This window comes from Crocuta crocuta, unplaced genomic scaffold, assembly GCF_008692635.1.
Source record: "Crocuta crocuta isolate KB4526 unplaced genomic scaffold, BGI_CrCroc_1.0 scaffold152, whole genome shotgun sequence".
Taxonomy (NCBI): Eukaryota; Metazoa; Chordata; class Mammalia; order Carnivora; family Hyaenidae; genus Crocuta; species Crocuta crocuta.
The window spans coordinates 4625872-4647433 of record NW_027528798.1 but is presented as its reverse complement, the minus strand read 5'-3'; the positions used below and the strand labels follow the sequence as shown (position 1 = coordinate 4647433).

At 46.8% G+C, this 21562-nt stretch overlaps 1 protein-coding gene across 1 annotated transcript in view; it reads left to right on the top strand.

Annotated features, from left to right (window-relative positions):
• RANBP10 (RAN binding protein 10) overlaps nt 1–21562 on the top strand; it is a 56029-nt gene that overhangs the window by 25891 nt on the left and 8576 nt on the right. Inside the window, exons 4-5 of the mRNA XM_077755612.1 lie at nt 12885–13052; nt 20451–20473. Coding sequence (XP_077611738.1) covers nt 12885–13052; nt 20451–20473 — 191 coding nt within the window. The remainder of the gene's footprint in view (nt 1–12884; nt 13053–20450; nt 20474–21562) is intronic.

Below are 21562 nucleotides of genomic sequence, written 5' to 3'. Positions count from 1 at the left end.
CAGCACAGAGCCCGACGCGGGGCTCGAACCCACGAACCGTGAGATCATGACCTAAGCGAAAGTCGGACGCCCAACCGACTAAGCCACCCAGGCGCCTCAATGTTTATTTATTTTAAGAGAGAGAGAACATGTGAGCAGAGAGGGACAGAGAGAGAGGGAGACAGAGAATCCCTATCAGGCTTTGCTCTGTTAGCACAGAGCCTGATGTGAGGCTTGAACTCATGAACTATGAGATTATGACCTGAGTCGAAATCAAGAGTTGGACACTTAACCTAATGAGCTACCCCGGCGCCCCGAGGCAATTTCTTAATAAATAAGATGATTTGTGCAAGACTTAGATGGCAGTCAGCAACCTCAGATTTGTGGAATGCTCTGGGCCTCACAGATGGTCCTCCTTTACTACCTAAGCACCTTTCAGCTATTTTCTGCCCAGTGCCTCATGCCTAGTTCTGGGCTGTGTACAGTTGAGGGGATAGAAGCCTCCACTAGAAGCTGGTGAGTTCCAGAAGATGGTCCTAAGTCCATTTGTCCCTACAGTGGCATCAGTGACATGGTACAAGCTGCCCTGACACCAACATGGAGGCAGGCAAAGTCCCTATGTTTTGGCATGGCCCTCTCTACTGTTTGTGCCTTGGGCACAGAGAAGGCAATTATTTTTTTCCAATGAGAGAGCAGCACTTAAACATTTCATCTTCTCCCATCTAAGTTAAATATCACTCACAGATTTTTTTTTTTCTCATTGACTAATTTCAAGTACTTGAAATCTATACTTAGTCAGGATTCACCTAATTGTCAGGAGTCTGGCTTTTTCTTTATCTTTGATCTGAGTAAAAACTTGCCTTGAGTTATTAACCAGAGTGTGGGTGGCATGTTTGGCCTCCATGTAGCATGCGGCTGTGATCTTTGCTATAAAAGCCACTGTGCTGGGCTGACTACGTGTGTCTATAGTGTCTGTAGCTCTACCTTTTAGTAACCAAGGAGCTTAGAAAAATAATTTCCCATCAAGGGTAAACTGATTCTTCATCTTTTTCATACTCCAAATGTGCTCTTTGAACTTTTGTACTGCTGTGGTGGCAGAGAGAAGAGGCTTCTATAGGCTTATTTTACAGAAGTAACTATTATAATCTGTTATTACATGGCACTTAAGCAACCATGAACACTGGTTAAATGAATTTTTTTTTTACCAGGGGGAAAAATTTTTATTTTGTTTTATTTNATTGGATACTAGCCCTTTATCCGATACGTCATTTGCAACTATCTTTTCCCATTCCGTCAGTTGCCTATTAGTTTTATGGATTGTTTCCTTTGCTGCGCAGAAGATTTTTATCTTGATGAGGTCCCAGTAGTTCATTTTGGTCTTGATTCTCTTGCCTTCGGGGATGTGTCAAGTAAGAAATTGCTGCGGTTGAGGTCAAGGAGGTTTTTACCTGCTTTCTCTTCTAGTATTGTGATGGTTTCCTGTCTCACATTCAGACCCTTTATCCATTTTGAATTTATTTTTGTGTATGGTGTGAGAAAATGATCTAGTTTCAGTCTTCTGCATGTTGCTGTCCACTTCTCCCAGCACCATCTGTTAAAGAGGCTGTCTTTTTTCCATTGGATGCTCTTCCCCACTTTGTCAAAGATTAGTTGGCCATACATTTGTGGGTCCAATTCTGAGTTCTCTATTCTGTTCCATTGGTCTATGTGTCTGTTTTTGTGCCAATACCATACTGTCTTGATGATGTGGTACAGGTTAAAGTCTGGGATGGTGATGCCTCCTTTTTTGGTTTTCTTCTTCAATATCACTTTGGCTATTCAGGGTCTTTTGTGGTTCCATACAAATTTTAGGATAGTTTGTTCTAGGTTTGAGACGAATGCTGGTGCAATTTTGATTGGGATTGCATTGAATGTGTAGATTGCTTTGGGAAATGAATTTTTGTTAATCCACAGAAAAGAATATAATGCAGCCATGAAGAGAATGAGGAGACTTTTTAGGTACTGATTTGTAGCAATCTCTAGAATGTATTGTTAAGTGGAAAATAAAGGCATAGAACAGAATATAATATGCTACCAGATATGCAAAAATAAAAATGGCTAAATGAGCATACCTATACCTGCTTGTACCTGTACCTGCTTGTACATGCATAAGATACCTTTGGAAAGCTACAGGAAAATTTGTAATATTAGTTGTCCCTTGGGAAGGGACAGGGTGGCTAGAGAAGACTGGGAAGGAAAATTTTCACTTTCAAAGATTTCAAATTTTCTTTGTTGTGAATATATTATGTTTAAAAATATATAGAAATAAGACAAAATGAACAAAAGCAAATGCCTTTGTGTCAAAAAGTCCTGATGTCTTTCAGGTGGTTTTGAAGTGCAGCATTTTACCAAGTGCTAGGCATGGTATTGTAAGTTCCACACGTGCATCCTTCTTTAGTAAGAACCGTTTTTGCATGGCTCATTGGGTTTGCGATCCATGAAGTGGAACAGATGAGGTTGGAAGCGGGGGAAAGGGGTGCTTCAAGGTCTATCTGGGCTGATCTGAATCTCTTTGAGTTGGAGCCATGTGGAGCTGGATTAGTCTGTTTGCCTTGTTCATAAAATGTGGCTTTTCACTCCCTATGGGCCACTTGGAGGCCAGCTGCTGATCATGTGCTTTGATACTGTTTTTTTGTGTGTGTGTTTTGTTTTTAGTTTTTCTATGTTATTTATTTTTGACAGAGAGAGAGAGAGAGAGAGAGAGAGAGATAGACAAACAGACAGCACATGATCAGGGGAGGGGCAGAGAGAAAGGGAGAGTCAGGCTCCAGGCTTTGAGCTGTCAGAGCAGAGCCCAGTGTGGGACTTGAACTCGCGAACTGTGGGATGCTTAACTGACTGAGCCAACTGACTGAAGTTGGACGCTTAACTGAGCCACCCAGGTGCCCCTTCATATTGTTAATATAACATTGCAGGGAAATCCATTTTGGGCCCTTGTGAAATCAGACCCTGTCCAGGTACAGGGTGTGGGCAGGGAGGAGGGGCTTAGAGACAGTGGATGAGGTATTAGTCCCCACACTAACGTATCAGGAGAGTTGGCACCTTTTTTTAACATCCCTTACTGGTGGATCTCTTGTTTGGCAAGAGAAAGGGGCCTCTGTGGGTATTGCGCCTGTTTTCATTTCACTCTGCCTGCCAGCTCCTGAGGGCTTTCCTTCCTGCCATATCTGATAATCTTCCTTGATTATTCCTTAAGGTGGAAAGTAAGGTTCAGATTGCAGCTAGATAGGGATCCTCCCTGTGGAGGATTGATGCCTCTCGCTTTCCCAGGATGCAGGGCTGGCTGAATGGCTGGGCAGACCTAGTACAGGACAGATGTAGGGATAGAGGGGTGGCACTCTTAGGAATGATGGTGGGCCTGCCCACTGTTCATCCCAATGCTGGATTTGGAAGATGAGAAGCCCTTTGGCACTTTCCATTTTCTGGGATCACTTTTTTTTTTCTTTTTTAAATGGCGGTGTTAATGAGCATACATTCTCCAAAACTGAAAGTATCGTCATTCATAAACAGTTGGACCTGAAAGTATTAGCATGTTTTCCAGCAGGGACATGATATGGAGGATGACAGTAACCAACTGCTTCTGATTTCCAAGAGACCCTTGTTGCAGTGAAAGCTATTTTGTGTTTTTGGATGTATGGATGGTGGGAGGGGAGTAATGATGATGGTCTAGGCTCTGTCTAGAATTTAGATTTTGGTATTAACTTCAGATGATATGTTTGAGGGTAGATGTCTCTTTTTTAAAATTTTTTTAATGTTTTTATTTATTATTGAGAGACAGAGAGAGACAGAGCCTGAGCATGGGAGGGGCAGAGAGAGAGGGGGAGACACAAAATCTGAAGGAGGCTCCAGGCTCTGAGCTGTCAGCACAGAGCCCAACGCGGGGCTCAAACTCACAAACCGTGAGGTCATGACCTGAGCAAAGTTGGAGGCTTAACTGACTGAGCCACCCAGGCGCTCCTAGATGTATCCTCTTGATAGATACAGGTGTGTTTGATGGAGGGTGGCGGTTGGGGTGGTTACTGCAACTTCACATTGGTGTTGAGAGACAAATAGAGGTTTGCCAGGTGGTTCTGGGTACAGTAAGGCCTGTAAGTAGATCCGTAAGTTCTCTAGTGTGCTGGGATGGCTTCCCAGGGACAATCAGGATGACCCCGTTGAGGGAAGAGTCTTATGTTCTTTGTCAAGGGAGCTGGACATCTTTATTTAAGGAGTGGGAGCTGCAGGAATGTTTTGAACATCGACAGATGTGATCAGATTTGCTAATTGTAGAGGAGGCCTTCTAGAAGGGTAGAGGCTGAGCTGGGCCTCCTGGGCAGTAAGAACTGTAACAGCTTAAGCTTGTGATAGAACTTCAGGAGGTGGTAGATTATGGTTAAAAAAATAAAAAAAGGACTCCCTTTCCTTATTCTGAAATATTTAACTGGAAGCATTTAATCAGAAGTGAACAGTTTATATTTATAAACGCCTTACGTGTGTTTTTTGAGATAACGCAGTATATCATGTTTAGTTGAGAAGAATCCTACTAGGCCATTGGGAGGGGTTCCTTATTTTCATGGCTATATGTAGATTACTTTCAATTTGTAAATTTAGAAAAATTTATCAGCAAATCTATCAGCCAATCCATTATGATTGGTCTTTGAGGGAGGACATTTTTTGAAAACTCCCTTCCTGTCTTGTTAGCTTGTTCATATAACTTTCTTGTGGCATCACTTTCAGTATATTGTGCTTTGGCCATCTGATTCTCTATATAGGAAAATGGCTATGATTTTGATTAATTACCAAAACCTAAAGAAATTTATAATTTAGATTAATTGAATTCATTTTGTTAATAAAAACTGTTTTTAATGTTCATTTATTTTTGAGGGAGAGAGAGAGAGAGAGAGTATGAGCAGGGAAGGGGCAGAGAGAGAGGAAGACACAGAATCCAAAGCAAGGTCCAGGCTCTGAGCTGTCAGCCCAGAGCCCAGTGTGGGACTCGAACCCACTAACCGTGAGATCATGACCTGAGCTAAAGTCAGTCACTCATCCGACTGAGCCACTCAGGTGCCCCTACCACATCTTCTTTGTATGTTAGGGGTCAGTGTTGTTGAACCAACTGTGGGCTCACGTTTAGTCATGTGAGGAAACAGACCTTTAGGGTTGTGGGCAGCTTATGGAGCAGTACGTAGCTCAGTGGTTAAGAGCCTGGACTCTGGAGCCACCCTCTACATTTGCATCCTGGCCTCCTGACTGAAGTTGGACGCTTAACTGAGCCTCCCAGGTGCACCTTCATATTGTTAATATAACATTGTAGGGAAATCGTCCTCATCTTTAAAATGGAAGTGATATAAGTACCTAACTCATATATGGAATGATTATGGAATTTAGTGAGTTAATTCCTACAAAGTATTTAGCGTAGTGCCTCATAAAAAGAGAGGTACTGGGGCACTGAGTGGTTCAGTCAATTAAGTGTCTGACTCTTGATTTCAGCTCAGGTCATCATTTCACCCTGCATCAGGCTCTGTGCTGAGCGTGGAACCTGCCTAAGATTACTTCCTCTCCCTTTATCCCTACCCTGCGTGAGTAGGTGGGCTCCCCCTCTCTCCCTCCCCCCTACTAAAAAAAAAAAAGGGTGGAGTACATGCATGTTAGCTTTTGTTGTAACTGAGAAAAAGTATTTTTTTCTACCTGAGGAAGAAAGTACCTGTACATTTAAAATTTTTTTACAGGAGTGCCTGGGTGGCTCAGTCAGTTAAGCATTCGACTTGGGCTCAGGTCATGATCTTATGGTTCATGGGTTTGAGCCCTGTGTTGGGCGCTGTGCTGACAGCTTGGAGCCTGGAGCTTGCTTCAGATTCTGTGTCTCCTTCTGTCTCTGCCCCTCTCCCATTCATGTTCTGTTTCCCTTTCTCTTTCAAAAATAAACATTAAAAAAATTTTTTTAAATAAAGTTTGTTTTGTTTTTTAACAAATGTTTGTATATCAGAGTAGAGTTAGATGTAATTGAAACAATATTTTCTCTCTGAGCTTGTGTTTTCTGTATTTGAGTAGCCATGCTATTTGGACTTGAGTTATGGAGGATGAAGATGGTACAGCAAACAAAGTCAGGAAGTTGATGTTTCAAGTGTTTTCTTTTAGGCCTTCCTGTACTGGCTCAGCCAGGACATCTTTGCCTCTAGGGCTGTCACGAGTAGAGAGTAGCCACTCTGGGGGTCTCACTTAGCCCTGGGGCAGATGATAACAAAGAATACCTCTTGTATGAGACTCTGGTGGTCCATCTTTCCCAAGAGCATATGGGCATGTCTTAGCTTGCATTGTCAGCAGTTTCTGTTGGAAGATATGGAAGTCTTGATGTTTACCTTTTGTAGGATGTTTTAGGCCTCCGTTAAGTGTGAGACCAAGGAACATGTGTGGTCCAAATAAGAATGTCAGCATCCTTGGCCAAATGCTTTGAAAGCAGGCAGGATGATCTATAGGCAGGTGAGTACCTGCAGCCCGACCCTCCCATCATTGAGCTGGCAGCAAGCAACATGGCCTGGATCCCTGGATTGAAGAAGCAGTGAGAAAAAGTCAGGGTTGTAGAGAGAGTTTTGGGATTCTACTAATCTTGGGTGCTTTGAGGGAGGTGAGGATAGGACAGATCTTGTGCCTTGTACCTCAGAGAAGGTCAGGGAGACTCGGGCTGTGTTGATAGGTAGCTTCATCTGCCTCTGAGCTGGACAGCTGATAATTTCCTCCTTGCCATTTCTGTGGAGGAGACAGCTATTCTCTTGGTGTGGCATATATTACCTTAATTACTGCAACCCCGCAAAGGAGAACCCTTGAGGCACACTTTCTTTGAACTGTTGTAAAAGAAGCAGCTAGAAGAACCACAGCTGGGGATTGAGGGTGGGGGAGCATCTCTCCTGAAGCAGATGGTATCTTGCAACCAGGCTCTGGTAAGGGGGGTTGGAGGGTAGTAGAGGGACTGTCTGCCTTGCTCCCACAGGATGGTCATGTTCAAGTGAGTCATCTCCTTCCCCCCCAGAGCTTGCCTTACCTAAGCCTGCCCTGAGTGGTCTGTTAGGAGCAAGCCCCTGGGAGTATTTGTGTCCTGATCTCTGTGGCTGGGGCCTGCTTCTACTGGGTGGGACACATGCTGCAAACAGCTGATATTTCACATTTGCACCTGTCCTGGGAGAGGAACAGCAGATAGCAGAGAAGAGGGCAGAACATGGGTGTTTATGCCAGGTTCCTAAGTGCAGAGCCTAGCCCCTGTCAGTGTGACAGGCACTGACAATCAATAACAGGGTGTTCAATATCCTTTCTTTCTGCCCTCGTAACTTGCAGTATAAGGTGCCTGTTCAGAGCACATACCAAAAGCAGGTGGCTTTGCTCAGTCCCTCCGTGAGTCTAGTTGGGTGAATTGAGCCGGCAGAGCCCCACTGGAAATCTGGGTGTACCTTTTCCTAACCCTGGTAGAGCTCCTGGAGACAGTCTTCGGCAACACTGGCACGATTGTAGGTACCATACAAGCCTCCCAAGTGAGCACCAACCTAAGCTGGCAAGAAGCTGACTAAGCTGCTCAGGACTGCAGCTGTGGGAGGAAAAGGTTGGGGTTTGTGTGCATGGTGCTGCCCAGCCCCTTACTGCCTTGCCCATTCTTTTCTTTGTCTGTCTGAGATATCCTCATAAAATGACCCAGAAGGGAGTAGAGCGGTAGATACTCGGGTTCCACTGCGAAGTCCAGAGCAGAGGGTAGTTTGGCATTTGGGGCCCAAGGGCCAGGTAGCTGTTCAAAATCCCTGGTGGTTCCCACAGTAGTTAATGGTGCCGGGAAGACCCGCCGTAGTCCCTACTGCAGGGCTTCTTTTGTGTAAGAGACTCGCTGCTTCCCTGCTACTCCTTCCTGGGCCAGCAGTGCCCTTGGCCCCATGGCCAGTCGAATCATGGTCTTTTTCTGTGGGCCTTTTCCCTTACTCACAGGAAGACCTGTATTAAGTCCTTTAAGGTAAGAGGTTTCATCGACAGCAGAAGGGCCAGCCAGTTCTGAAACCCGTTTGTCAGTCTCTGAAAAGAGAGATACTTGTGTCCTCTGGTGTGGTTGGAGGCTGGGGCCACTCCAGGGTGGAGCTGAGTGTGGACTAGTTACTGCTCAATCCCTTGCCTCCCTGGTGTTGGGCAGGAATCTGTATCTAGGGGTCCTGGAAATACTGTACTACTATGCCTGAGTCTCCTTTTGGGAAGGCTTTTGCACATGCCACTCTCAGGATCTGGCGATGTGTGCAAAGTCATAGCCTCTTATACTACCAAGGGCACTCATCCACTGACTTTCCCCTGAGGTTCAAAAGGAGCTCAGTGGAGACTAGGAAAAACCAAACCTGAGTTCAGAGGAAAGATACCAAGGTCTAGGAGCTGAGGTTTCTCTTTGGTTTTGTGGGACGATGTCACCCCTTTCCGTAGCCTGATTCAGCATAGTAGATGACGGACTCAGCCTGTCCTCTGGGATCCTGAGATACAGGCAGGTAGCTCTGTTAGATATGGCAGATGCTACTTGAGCCATGTTCTGGCCAGACCCAGCTATACCCATCTTGGCTTCCCTGGGCCTCCCCTGGCCATCAGGTATCTGTTTTTTGGGGTATAGAGAAGGAGTATTACTCATGGAAGGCTGCTTTTATGAAGGTGCTGGCTATGTAGCCCCTCCCCTTGCCCATGGTTTTGAGCTGACACCTGCCCCTATCTCAGCATAGAGCCTAGGTACACCTGTGAGGACAGGCTCAACCTGGTATCAGCCCGTGGTGTCACCAGCTACCTACCTGCAGACAGCCTTTTTCTCCTGCTCTCCTTACCTTGACTTCTGTGCTGAGCAGACCCTCAGGGTACTCCTGAGCCCTCTGGCCTGGAGCCTCCAAAGGCATAGCCTTAGGGTTGTGTAGATCCTATTCCTTGGTCCCAAGGTTCTGAGAGCTTGGGTTAGCAGCAATGTGAGTACCAAAATGCACCTTCTCTGATGCCACTGCACTGTCTGCTGAGTGAAAAGATCTCTTTTTGCTTTCCCATTATCCATTGCAGAGCTGCTCCAGGCAGTGGGTCCTATGAGATTTTTTAAAGATACTTGAGGTTTGTGGAAAAGCATTTATCTGATGGATTCCAGGGAGGGATGGCTCTGAGGAATTGACCATCCTTAAGAAGCAGCCCTGCCAGGAGGTCTCCCAGTGCACACGTGCTCTCTCTACAGCAATCCCAGGCTCAGTAAGCACCCTGGCCAACCTAGTCCAGCACCTTTCCTCCATAGCCAGTCTCACAAGTGACATTTTGAGAGCCACTGGGGATGGCTGTTGAGCTCTGTCAAATGCTCTGAAGGCCAGGTGGCCTCCCCAGGAAACTGGGGACAAGCAAGAGTAGAGCAGGCCTAGGGATGCCATTGGTGGGCTTTAGTTAGGAGAGGTGGGTGGTGACCAGCTCCATCCCTGCTCGCTCCCTCAGGGAAGAAGGAAGCAGAAAGTCTGAAGTGCCTAGGATTGACCCTGGAGCCAGTGTTAGAATGGAGAGGGAAGAGGGGTGCCTGGGTGGCTTAGTCGGTTAAGCGTCCGACTTTCGCTTAGGTCATGATCTCGCGGATCGTGGGTTCGAGCCCCGCGTCGGGCTCTGTGCTGACTGCCAGCTCAGAGCCTGGAGCCTGTTTCAGTCTGTGACTCCCTCTCTCTCTGACCCTCCCCTGCTCACGCTGTCTCTCTCTCTCTCTCTCCTAGAAATAAATAAAACGTTAAAAAAAATTAAAAAAAAAAAAAAAAGAATGGAGAGGGAAGAGAAACTCAAGGGTGAGTGCCTCCTGTGAGCTAGTATTCCCTAGCCATTCTTGTTTAATCCTCTGACCAAGCCTGGAAGAGTTTAATCAAGAGAATTCAGAGGGCCTGTTTTGGCCAGGGAGGATAGACAGGGACAGTCCCAGGACAAGTGACTACTAGTGACTGGAAAGGTTCAGCAGGATATACACAATGTTATGGAAAACTTAAAGGTGCCCTGACTCACTGCAAGTCAGAAATCTCAGGTCTACAGCTCCCTAAAGCCAGTACACCTGACCACTCTCTTCTGGTGTTGGGGCAGGAGTTTAGGGACAGTTTTATTACTGCCTGAATTGTTACCACCCCATATGAGACAAGACGCATGACAGGAAAGATGTGGGTTTTGGAATCTGAAGATTTGTTCATATCCCATCTCAGCCATTTCTCAGCTTTGTGGGCTGATGAGCAAGGTCCGCAGTCTCTTGATGAGGTGGAAGTGGCAGTACCTGTTGTGCCAAACACGCAGGGTATTTGCTGTGCTACTCTCCTTATTTCTGAGAGAGAGAGAGAGAGACAGCATGAGCAGGGGAGGGTCAGAGAGAGAGGGAGACACAGAATCTGAAGCAGGCACCAAGCTCTGAGCTACTGTGCTACTCTCCTAACAGGTTGCTATGTTGCGGTCACTTACTGTGTTGCATGTGGAAAGCCCCTGTGCACCATCTGGAGGGTCCAGGAGGGAAGCCAGGGGAGGCCTACTGTAACTGGTATGGCATCTGGATGTGGATCCTGAAGCAGGGGAAGCTGGTGGGCATGCCCAGGGTCACTAAGTACAATCTGAGCCAGACCTAGAGGGATGATTGTCACTTTGGTCCTCACTGCTGTTCACCTGGCACCCCTTCATCTGTAGCCCAGAGGAGCGGCTGCTACTGCAGCTGTGGCTGCCAGGAGCAATAGAGCCTCCTGCGTTGAAGCCTGAGGAGAGGCATTGCCTATGGTAGCCTCATCATCCTACCTCTCAGGGCAGGAATGGGCATCACTGTGCCCCCAGAAGAGCCGCTTCCCTGAGGCCAAATGATCGGTGTACCCACCAGCAGTAGAAAGGCCCCAACCACTCTTGGGCTTAAGGAGCTTAGAAGTTGGGTTGATGCCCGAGCAGCACCTTATCCCCTGAATCAGGCAGTCCCAGTGTCTCTGGAGAATGGGAAAGGTGAGAACAGAGCCTGGCTCCAGGCCTTGGGCCTTCTAAAGCTAGTTCTAGGCACTCTCACGATAGTTTCCTTCTAATTGGTGGAAAGGTATTAGGAGAGTAGCAGGTCTCTAGGTCCTGTACCCAGTAGTGAGAGCCCTTCAGCTTTGGCCTGTTGCCCACTATGGGTTCTGGGGAAGCTTTGTTTAACCAGAGGGTTCCTGGCTGAAAAGACATGAAAGCTCAGGGTACACAAGGCTTGGGATGGATACTGTGATTATGAGGGGCAACTTGCCCTTGAGCTTACCAGTCCAAATGCAGGGCAGAGTTTGGGTTCCAGGGTCTGGTAAGTTCCACCTCTCTAGTCATGTCATGTCTCTCCCGTGCCAACCACTGGCCCTGTCATCCATCTGTTTTCACCCACATACCTTTGCTTACAGCCTGCCCATACCCCCACCCCCACCCATTGCCCTCTCCCTACCTCCCTTTCCCCACCTCACACATACTTACACACTCTGAGAATGTTTGAACCCTGCCTTTCTTTGTGAGCTACTCAGATCCTCAAGCACTCTGCCCCTCTGGAGAGAGCTGCCCTGTCTACGTCCATACCACCCTAAACNTGAAAAATGATCATATGGGCATGCTGCTCAGACCCCAAGGAGGCAGCAGAGGCTAGGAAAGCTATTTGGAGGAGCTACTTTGGGGAGTAGACCTGCTTGCCAGCCAGTCAGGCTTACCTACCCTGCGAACTCTACTCCTGTTCCTTAGCCAAGCAGCAGGCAGGCCCCTCTGCAACTCACACCCTCTGGTCCCACATGTACTCATGATTTTACTGTACTTCTCCTTCCCAGAATGACCTTTTTCATTCTTTTCCCTGTACAAAAGTGTGGTGCACTTCAGAGGTGTCACTTTTGTTCTATTTCTACTCAGCATTGTATAGGAGACCCTAGTCTGTGCAGTAAGGCAGAAAAACGAAATAAAAGGCATGCAGAGTAGAAAGAAAGAATACAACTGCCTTTATTCTCAGACAGTTTATTTAGAAATCCTAAAGAATCTTCATAAAAGCTACCAGGACTAATTGGTGAGTTTAACAAGGTTTCAGGACACCAGGTGAATATATAAAAAGTCAAATACATATATGTGTGTGTGCTTAATAGTTTTATTGAGATAAGATTCATATGCCATAAAAACCACCCATCTAAAGCATATACATCATGGGTGCCTGGGTGGCTCAGTTGGTTAAGTGTCTGACTCCTGATCTCAGCTCAGATCTTTTTTTCTTCTAATTTTTAAAAAATGTTTATTTACTTATATTTGAGAGAGAGATAGAGGGCAAGTGGGGGAGTGGCAGAGAGAGAGGGGGAGACAGAATCCCAAGCAGGCTCTGCTCTGTCAGCCCAGAGCCTGATGTGGGACTCAAACTCACGAACCATGAGATCACGACCTCAGCCGAAGTCAGGAGTTGGACACTTAACTGAATGAGCCACCCAGGCACCCAATCTCAGCTCAGATCTTGATATCAGGGTTGTGAGTTCAAGCCCTATGTTGGGGTCTGAACATTGCACTGGGTATGAACATTAAAAAAACCAAAAAACTCTCAAAGGTCAGTTGAAGCCCCCTCTCCATCATGAGGCTTTCTCTGACTGCTTCCTTGTCGCATGCATGGCCTTCTGGTAAGGCCTTTGCAGGTCAGTCATGGTTTTCATTCTTGTTAACCACAGCTTTGGCCCCATGACTGCTTCAGCAACTCAGGGGTAGTGACCTGCTGGAGTCACTGCTCCTTTGGCATACCCAGACCCTGTCCACAGCCAGCCCTGAGAGGCCCAGAGTACTTATTGAGGTGGTGGCAGGATGGGGAGAGGGACTCAGACCCAGGCAGGCATCTGTGGCTGTCTCAGGTACCTCCACTCAGCTGTTGCTATTCTCTTCCCCAACAGGTTGGGATAAACATTCCTATGGTTACCACGGCGATGATGGGCATTCGTTCTGCTCTTCTGGGACTGGCCAGCCCTACGGTCCCACATTCACCACAGGAGACGTGATTGGCTGCTGTGTCAACCTGATCAACAGCACCTGCTTCTACACCAAGAATGGCCACAGTCTTGGTGGGTGCCTAGGAGACCTTAGAGCATCTGCCCTGTAGAGCCACTTTTGTTGGTGAGAGGCCCAAGGGGAGGCTTTAAAGCCAAAGCAATGTCACTGATCCTCTGCTGAGCTCTGGGGAACTGCAGCCATTTCTAGGCACTGGAGCCCTGGGAAGGTAGCAGTGGTGCTTCCTTGGTTAATCCACCTATTTAGCAGCATTTATCAAGCCCAAGGTTAGTGCTGAGAAAGCAGCAATGTCATGGTCATGCTTTTGGCCTATGTGACACTTATTGGAGCAGGGTCTGACATTCGTAAGAAGTTTGAGGGGCCCGAGGACATACCTGACAGTGGTCGTGGTTTGCCTGTGTGTGGCCTGGGCTCTGACTTTGCATAGCCCTTTCGACATGCAAGATGCTGGTTGCTATGGAGCAATAAGAGGTCTGCTCCAGTACAGGAGGTAAACAGACAGGCTGGAGTCAGGTGGAGCAGGGTCTCTTCTGGCCTTTTCACTGGTTAACAGATAGCAGCCTGCACAGAGTTATATTTAAAAAGATCCTTTGGTATAACTGCAGAAGATAGACTGACAGGAGTGAGGGCCTAGGGAAGAGGCAGGTAGCCTGAAGCAAGGCAGTGGTGATGAGTGCAGGGCATGGGGAGCGAACCTCATGAAGGCCAGGGTGACCCAGCGGGGTTTAGGGATAGATGGGTGCACTAGTGAGAAAGGAGGATGGGAAAGTGGCTGGATGGTGATGCTTTCGAACAGGATCAGGACCCAGGAGGAGCAGCAGCCAGCCTCCAGGGGGGCCCTGGAAGATCTCTTGGAAGAGCAAGCCTGTACATGTTAAGAGATTTAGAATAGAAGTCTATTAGATATAGAAGGATATAGAAGTCTAATAGATAGAGGGACATTGGCTACTGTGATGCCTTGCCCTACTGAGGCTGACTGGTATTTGATCCTTGAGTAAGAGGAGCCACAGTGGCCCTGAAGTAGTGCCCAACTGCTGGGCCTGCTTGGAGTTTGCAGAGGTCTGATCTGGCAAAATCATACCAGCCACACTGGCCACAAGCCTTGTCTAAAAAGAGAATTTGACATTTTACTTGGAAGCCTAACTTCTAGGAGACCTGCATCCCCAGGCCTGAAGGGCAATAAAAAGATGGCTGTCAGTCCCCACAGAGATGACTTCTGTGTGGGTTCCCCATGAGATGAGCCTTGGCTGAATTAGGGAACCTGAATGGGAATCAGGTTTTCTGGAGGCTGGGGCTGAGTGTCCAGGAGTCAGCATTCCTCAACAAGACAGTCAGATGCCAAATGGGCAGCCATGAGTATAGCACAGACACTGTAGAGGTGACCCAGGTGCATTTCCAGAGAAACCGTCCTCTGAAATCCATAGCCACCTAGCTGTAATTGCTGGCATCCAGCTGGTGAGGTAGTATTTCAGGGCAAGGTCTCAGATGTCTCCTTGCTCCCTACTCTGCTCTCTGACTACAACTATTTCCTGGCTGTCTTTCTGCTGTCTGAGTCCTGGGGGCCTCTGTTGTGGGTTCTCCCTCTTTACTCAGACCCCCCTGCACCTGTCCCGATCTCAGTTCTTCCTCTCTGCTCTGGATCCCTGCCCTCATCACATTCCTCCAGGTTGTCCACACTGCTTGGAGCATGGCACCTGCCACGGATACAAAGTTTGGGACATACCCCGCTGTCCTCTCTGCACCTTCAGCTCCCTTCTCAGGAGTCAAGCCCCTGAGCTCTTTGTTAGTCAGGTCCCTAGTTCCATGAGGAGCTCTCAGCCACCTTAATGTCAGCACAAACCCTCTCTCAGTCTTTTTAAACTCTTATCTCCCTATTTCAGGTTTTTTATAGACCTCCTGCAAGACCTCACTTTCCTCATATTTAAACTTCATTTAGGAGTATATCACCTATTTTTCCATCCTGTTAAGATCATCTGTGATCTTTGTTTTCTTTCTCAAATATCTGATAGCCTTGTCAGCATTGTATTAACCTAAAATTTGATAAACATGTTTATGTATGTTTTCATTAAGGCCTTGATAAAAAAAATATTGGAAGAGGACAGGCTGAGATTTGAACCCTTCAGGGTATATTAAGAACCACTTCACTATGTTAGTTTGAAACTTGTGTTTTCTGTCTTGTTCATGAAGATATTAGAGACTTTATTTAAAAATGTATATGGCCTNATGGAGGAGGGCACTTGTGGGGATGAGCACTGGGTGTTATATGGAAACTAACTTGACAATAAACTATTAAAAAAATAAAAATAAAAAATAAAAAATGTATATGGCCTGTCCCCTGCATTTTCTAGATCACAAAATGTAATAGAAAGGCAGTAAACTTGGAGTAATAGACTACTTGGTGAATCTTTTTTTTTTTTTTAATTTTAGTTAATGTACAGTGCAATATTGGTTTCAGGAATAAAACTCAGTGTGATTCATTACTCACATATAACACCCAGTGGTCATCACAACAAGTACCCTCCTAATACCTATCACCCATCTAGCCCATCCCCCACCCACCTCCCTCCATCAACCATCAGTTTGTTCTCTATTGTTAAGAGTCTTTTGGTTTGTTTCCCTCTCTCTTCTTCTCCCCACTTCCCATGTGTTCATCTGTTTTGTTTCTTTCTTTTTTTTTCTTTCTTTTTCCATGCTCTATCTATCTTTGAGAGAGAGAGAGAGAGACAGCATGAGCACGGGAGGGTCAGAGAGAGAGGGAGACACAGACTCCGAAGCAGGCTCCAGGCTCTGAGCCAGCTGCCAGCACAGAGCCAGACAAGGGGCTCAGACCCACGAACTGCGAGATCATGACCTGAGCCGAAGCCGGCCGCTCAACCGACTGAGCCACCCAGGCGCCCCTCATCTGTTTTGTTTCTTAAATTCCATATATGAGTGAAATCCTGTGGTATTTGTCTTTCTCTGACTTATTTCTTTTTTTAATTTATTTTTAATTTATTTTTTTCTGACTTATTTATTTTACTTAGCATAGTACATTCTAGCTCCATCCATGTTGTTGCAAATGATAAGATTTCTTTCTTTTTTTGATGGTTGAGTAATAGTCCATTATATATATACCACACCTTTTTTTTTTTTTTTTTTTAATGTTTTCGTTATTTCTGGAAGAGATAGAGGGGCAGCATGAGCAGGGGAGGGTCAGAGAGAGAGGGAGACACAGAAACCGAAGCAGGCTCCAGGCTCTGAGCTGTCAGCACAAAGCCAGATGCGGGGCTCGAACCCACGAACTGTGAGATCATGACCTGAGCTGAAGTCGGATGCTTAACAGACTGAGCCACCCAGGTGCCCCTATACCACAATTTCTTTATCCAATCAGTCAGTGGATATTTGGGCTTTCTCCATAGTTTGACTATTGTTGATACTGCTGCTGTAAACATAGGGATGCATGTACCCCTTTGACTATATTTTTGTATCATTTGGGTAAATACTTAATAGTACAATTGGTAGCTTGTAGGATAGTTCTATTTTTAGTTTTCTAAGGAACTTCCATACTGTTCTCCAGAGCAGCTGCACCAGTTTGCGTTCCCACCAGCAGTGCAAAAGGGTTCTTTCTCTACATCCTTGGCAACACTTATTGTTTCTCGTATTGTAGGATGCCCGAGTCTCAGTTGGTTGAGTGTCCAGCTTTGGCTCAGGTCATGAACTCGTGGTTCGTGGGTTCGAGCCCTGCATCGGGCTCCGTACTAACAGTGCAGAGCCTGCTTGGAATTCTCTCTCCCTCTCCTCTCCTCTCTCTCTCTCTCTCTCTCTCTCTCTCTCTCTCTCCCCCTCCCTCCTGCTCTCTTGCACTCACTCTCTTTCTCTGTCTCTCTCTAAGATCATAATAAGAAAAAAGGAGGTGCCTGGGTGGCTCAGTCAGGTAAGTGCCCCAACTTCAGCTCAGGTAATGATCTCACAGCTTGTGAATTCTAGCCCCGCATTGGGATCTGTGCTGACAGATCAGAACTTGGAGTCTGTTTTGGATTCTTTGTCTCCCCTTCCTTCTGCCCCTTCTCTGCTCTCTCTCTTAAAAATAAATAAACATTTTAAAAAATAATAAAAAAGAGGGTCCCTCTTTCTCCACATCTTCACCAATACCTGTTGGTTCTTGTGTTGTTAATTTTAGCTGTTCTGACAGGTGTGAGGTCTCATCATGGTTTGATTTGTATTTCCCTGATGATAAGTGATGTTGAGCATCTTTTCATGTGTCTGTTAGCCATGTCTTCTGCCCATTTCTTAACTGAGTTAATTTTTTTTAATGTTTATTTATTTTTGAGAGAGAGTGAGAGAGGCAGAGAGAGAGGGAGACAGAGGATCCAAAGCCTGCTGTGCCTGTCAGCACAGAGTCTGACGCAAGGCTCAAACTCACGAACCATGAGACCAAGCTGAAGTCAGATGCTTAACTCACTGAGCCACCCATTTACCCGTGGGTTGTGTTTTGGGTTTTCAGTTTGATAAGTTCTTTATAGATTTTGGCTACTAAACCTTTATTGAATATGTTGTCTGCAGATATCTTCTCCCATTTTGTAGGCTGCCTTTTAGTTTTGTGGACTGTTTCCTTTGCTGTGCAGAAGCTTTTTATTTTATTTTTTTAGAGAGAAAGTGTGTGCACACATGTGTGAACAAGGAGGGGCAGAGGGAGAGGGAAGAGAGGGGAGTGCGGAATCTTAATCAGGCTCCCCACTATGTGGGGCTCAATCCCATGACCTCGGGACCAGGACCTGAGCTGAAATCAATTGTAGTACGCTCAACCAGCTGAGCCACTTGGATGCCCCAGAAGCTTTTTATCTTGATTAAGCTCCAGTAGTCCATCTTTGCTTTTGTTTCCCTTGCCTTAGGTGACATGTCTAAGAAGAAGTTGCCCAGACCAAGGTCAAAGAGGTTTCTGCGTTTTCCTCTAGGATTTTAATGATTTCCTGTCTCACATTTAGGTCTTTCATCCATTTTGAATTTATTTTTGTCTGTGGTATGAGAGAGTGGTCCAGGTTCATTCTTCTGTGTGTTGCCATCCAGTTTTCCCAACTTGGTGAATTTTCTAAGGACCTTAGAAGGACCTTGTTTCCTTTCCATGAGCCAGTTTATCAATATTGTGCTTCAGAATCTTACCTGGAGTCACTCACTGCTCTCTAACCTCAGAACCTTAACCCTTTCCCCTTTAGAGAAGCAGAATTATGTTTCCTGCCTCTGGCCTCCCCTCTCCTTTGCTTTGCTCCATTGTTCCTCTGTCATAGCACTTGCCCTTTGTGTCAATGGTCAGTTGGCTGTGTAATTATTAGTTGCGTGGAGCCAGTAGCACTTGGAAGGCCTGACTCCTGGAAGGTCTCAGCAAATACTTCATTGGAAGGATGAATGAGCAAATGAATGGAGACGGGAAACTGATATCTCACCTACAAGTGGTCCATGCACTGTGGAATTATTTTTATACAGCTCTGTGTGCTTATAGGCTTTATACCCTCAGCCCCATTGACCCCTGACCTATGTCTCTTTGGCTCAGAACACTTCTTTATCAGCAAGTTTGAATGTTCTGTTTGCATCCTGGATCTTTGCCTGACCTTTTTCCCAGTTCTTGCCACCACATTGGCCTTGCAGAGGCTCCCAGAGACCTGCAGGGCTGGGGGAGCAGGGTTGCCCTTGTCCAGTGCAATAGGGGGTGGAGTGGCCTCTTTCCTCATACTCCTGGAAGCACCTCAAGGCCTTGTCCTTCCTGAGTAGATCTGGGCAGGCCAGGGTTGGTCATCCCCTGCCTATAAGTGTGGCAATTACCTTACCCTGTGGCACAACTGCAGCCAGCTTGTACCATGATCTCATAGTTTTTGAAGCAGCTTTCACAAAGTATCTCAGTTTCTCCTTTCTTTCTTGAAGTGTCAGGATTAGTGTTCCCTCCTTTTTTCAGGTGGGCTCAGAAAGATCGGGTAAATGGTCAGGGCCACACTGCAGATAACTGATGGAGCCTGGACCTCCTTCTTCCCGAGTCTGTGGGCCTTCTCCATGAACTGAGCATGCAGTTCATAGCAGCAGCAGCAGCCTGGCCACACTGAGATCCACAAAGGCAGCTCCTGTGCAGACCTGGAGAGTGGACATGAGGTCTTCTCATGGGTGCAGAGGGGCTTACAGATTTCATTCTGCCAGCTGTGACTGCCACTCTGCATGTGGGCCTGAGAAGTGGCCTCAGGCAGGTGGATAATGGGGTTTATGAGCTTCCCTCGGTAAGTAGAATAATAACCTGGCAAAGAATGTAAACAGTTTCTCTGCATATTGGTTTTTTAATCTCTAAACTAGTGTTAGAGATGGTATACACCTTCCAAGGTTGTTCTGAGGATTAAATGGTTCCTTGTGGGACACTGAGCCCAGGGCCCAGCACAGAGGAAGCGCATGGTATACGCTGGTTGGCTGTCAGGATTCTGGCCCCAAGTTTACTAGGAGACTTACTGTCATACCCTCACCTGTTCTTCTGTCTTGTTGGGTTTCAGTTTCTCTTATGGGTAGGAGTTAGGGGGGCAGACTGGGACATCTAAGGAGTGGTTTGGAAACTTCTCAGCCCAAACTTCTTCAGGAGCTTCTAGAAGACATGAGAAATTTTCTAAAAATGGGAAGGCTGTGGGTCCTTGGAAGAACCTCCTTTGGCCGTGAGTCATTTCTGATTCTAAAGAACATGAGTGGTAGATATTCTGAAGTGCCTGTCCTGCTCGTTTATTTGGGATCCCACTTTCCTCTATTCTCACTTCCAACTCAAGGCTGAGGTACCTGGAAACAGCCCTGTCTCTTTGCAGAAGGGTTTAGAGGGTACCCAGGTCATTTGTCAACTTGAAACCTCTGGAGACTCTGGCTGGGTGTGGGCTGGAGAGGAGCAGCTGTCATCATCCTTGTCTTCACTCAGAGCCGTCTCTGTCAGCTTCGAGAGGGTGTTAGAGCATTAAACCAGGAATGAGTCCAGGCCCAACACTTCAGCTAGTTTTATGACTGTTGGGAAATCTTTTAACCTCTGAGGCTTACTTTCCTCATTTGTAAAATGGGGATAAGAAAGCCTGCTCCCCAGAGGTAGTATGCAGATCAGATGAGGTGGTGGATGGAAAAGGGCTTGGCATATACAGTCTCCATAAATACATGTTGGATCAAAAGAAGGATCAGACCTGAAGAGGCCGCAGGGTAGATCATTTGAGTTTAGTCCTTCCTAGTAGGCTTTCCCTGAGAGGGTGGAAGAACTATGTATGAATATTCAAGTATTTGACTTTACTCCCAGCCAGGCCCAGCAAATGGAAAGCCAAGGTCTAAACCTGCCAGGCTTTAGCACATGCTTGGCCTCCCACATAGGTAGATGTGGTGACCAGCCCCTCTCCAGCCATTATGAATGGACCCTCTGTGGTCCCACAGAGTGGTAGGAGACCAAGCAGCCTGATTTCTGTTCTTTCCCTTCGCAGGTATAGCCTTCACAGACCTCCCGGTAAGTACTATTATTGAGTCTTCTCCCTCTGGGCTCTTGGGGGCTGACTGGGATGGCGTACGGTGGAGCCTGCAGGTGTAGGGTGTGGAGTCTGCCCCTTCCCCAAACAGGGATGTATGCTGTGCTGTCAGCTTGAGAGTACCAGTAGGGATACCTCTTGGCTTTTCTCTCTCTCCAGCAACAAGGCCTGGTCTTCCTCCATGACTTATAGCAGGTGACAGTGATGTGTGGCATTTCCAAAGGGAGCTGGGGGGATGGCATGGGTGGAGATGAGGATAGCTCCATGGTTTAGCTAGTCTGGGCCAGTTCTGTATGGCTTACAGCCTGTGAACTGGGGTATATAGAGAATTGTTCCTGAACTGTTACGGAGCCCAGACCCAATGCCTACTCATCAGAGATCCCTGAGGAAGGCCACTATCCTAGGGACTAGGCCTGTTATTGCACAGGGTTTGCCCAAGCCAGAGAGTAAGCTTTGTTGGATTTTCTCTTCTTAGAAAAGGGTGAGGTTTCTTGTTGGCTGAGTTCAGGGCTCATCCTCATCTCTTGCACCCTAGTCCTTCGTTATTATGAGTCATCACCCGCCTCGTCACATGAAAGGCCTCCACCCAGACTGCTGGGAGCCTGGACTGGCTCTGTGTACCCTGGCTGGGTTCTGGAAAGAGGAAAGGTTTGCTGACTCCAGTGGTGGCCTTGGGATCCTGAGCACCCCTGGGATGCCCTAGGAATGCCCTTGTGATCTGAGAGGCCTTCTGAAGCCCAGAGCAGCTCCCAAGATCCTGTTAGAAACTCTTATCTATAGATCAGAATCCTTCTCTCCTTACTTGGAAGCCCCAGAGAGGGGCTGTGGTCTTAGGCAAAGTGAACAGACTGGAGAATTCTGACCCTGGCTAGGGAGTGGTCTAGCTGTAGAGACATGACATGAAAGGAGCAGATATGAATGTGGGCAGTCATCAGGTGCTAAAAGTATATGGCTGCTTCAAGGTGGGGCATGTCCCTGAGGGCATTGATGGTCAGGGAATACTTGCTGAAGAGGGTGGGCTTTGCCTGTGGCATAGGGGTTGGGAGGGGAGAGGAAGGAAGCTAGAGATC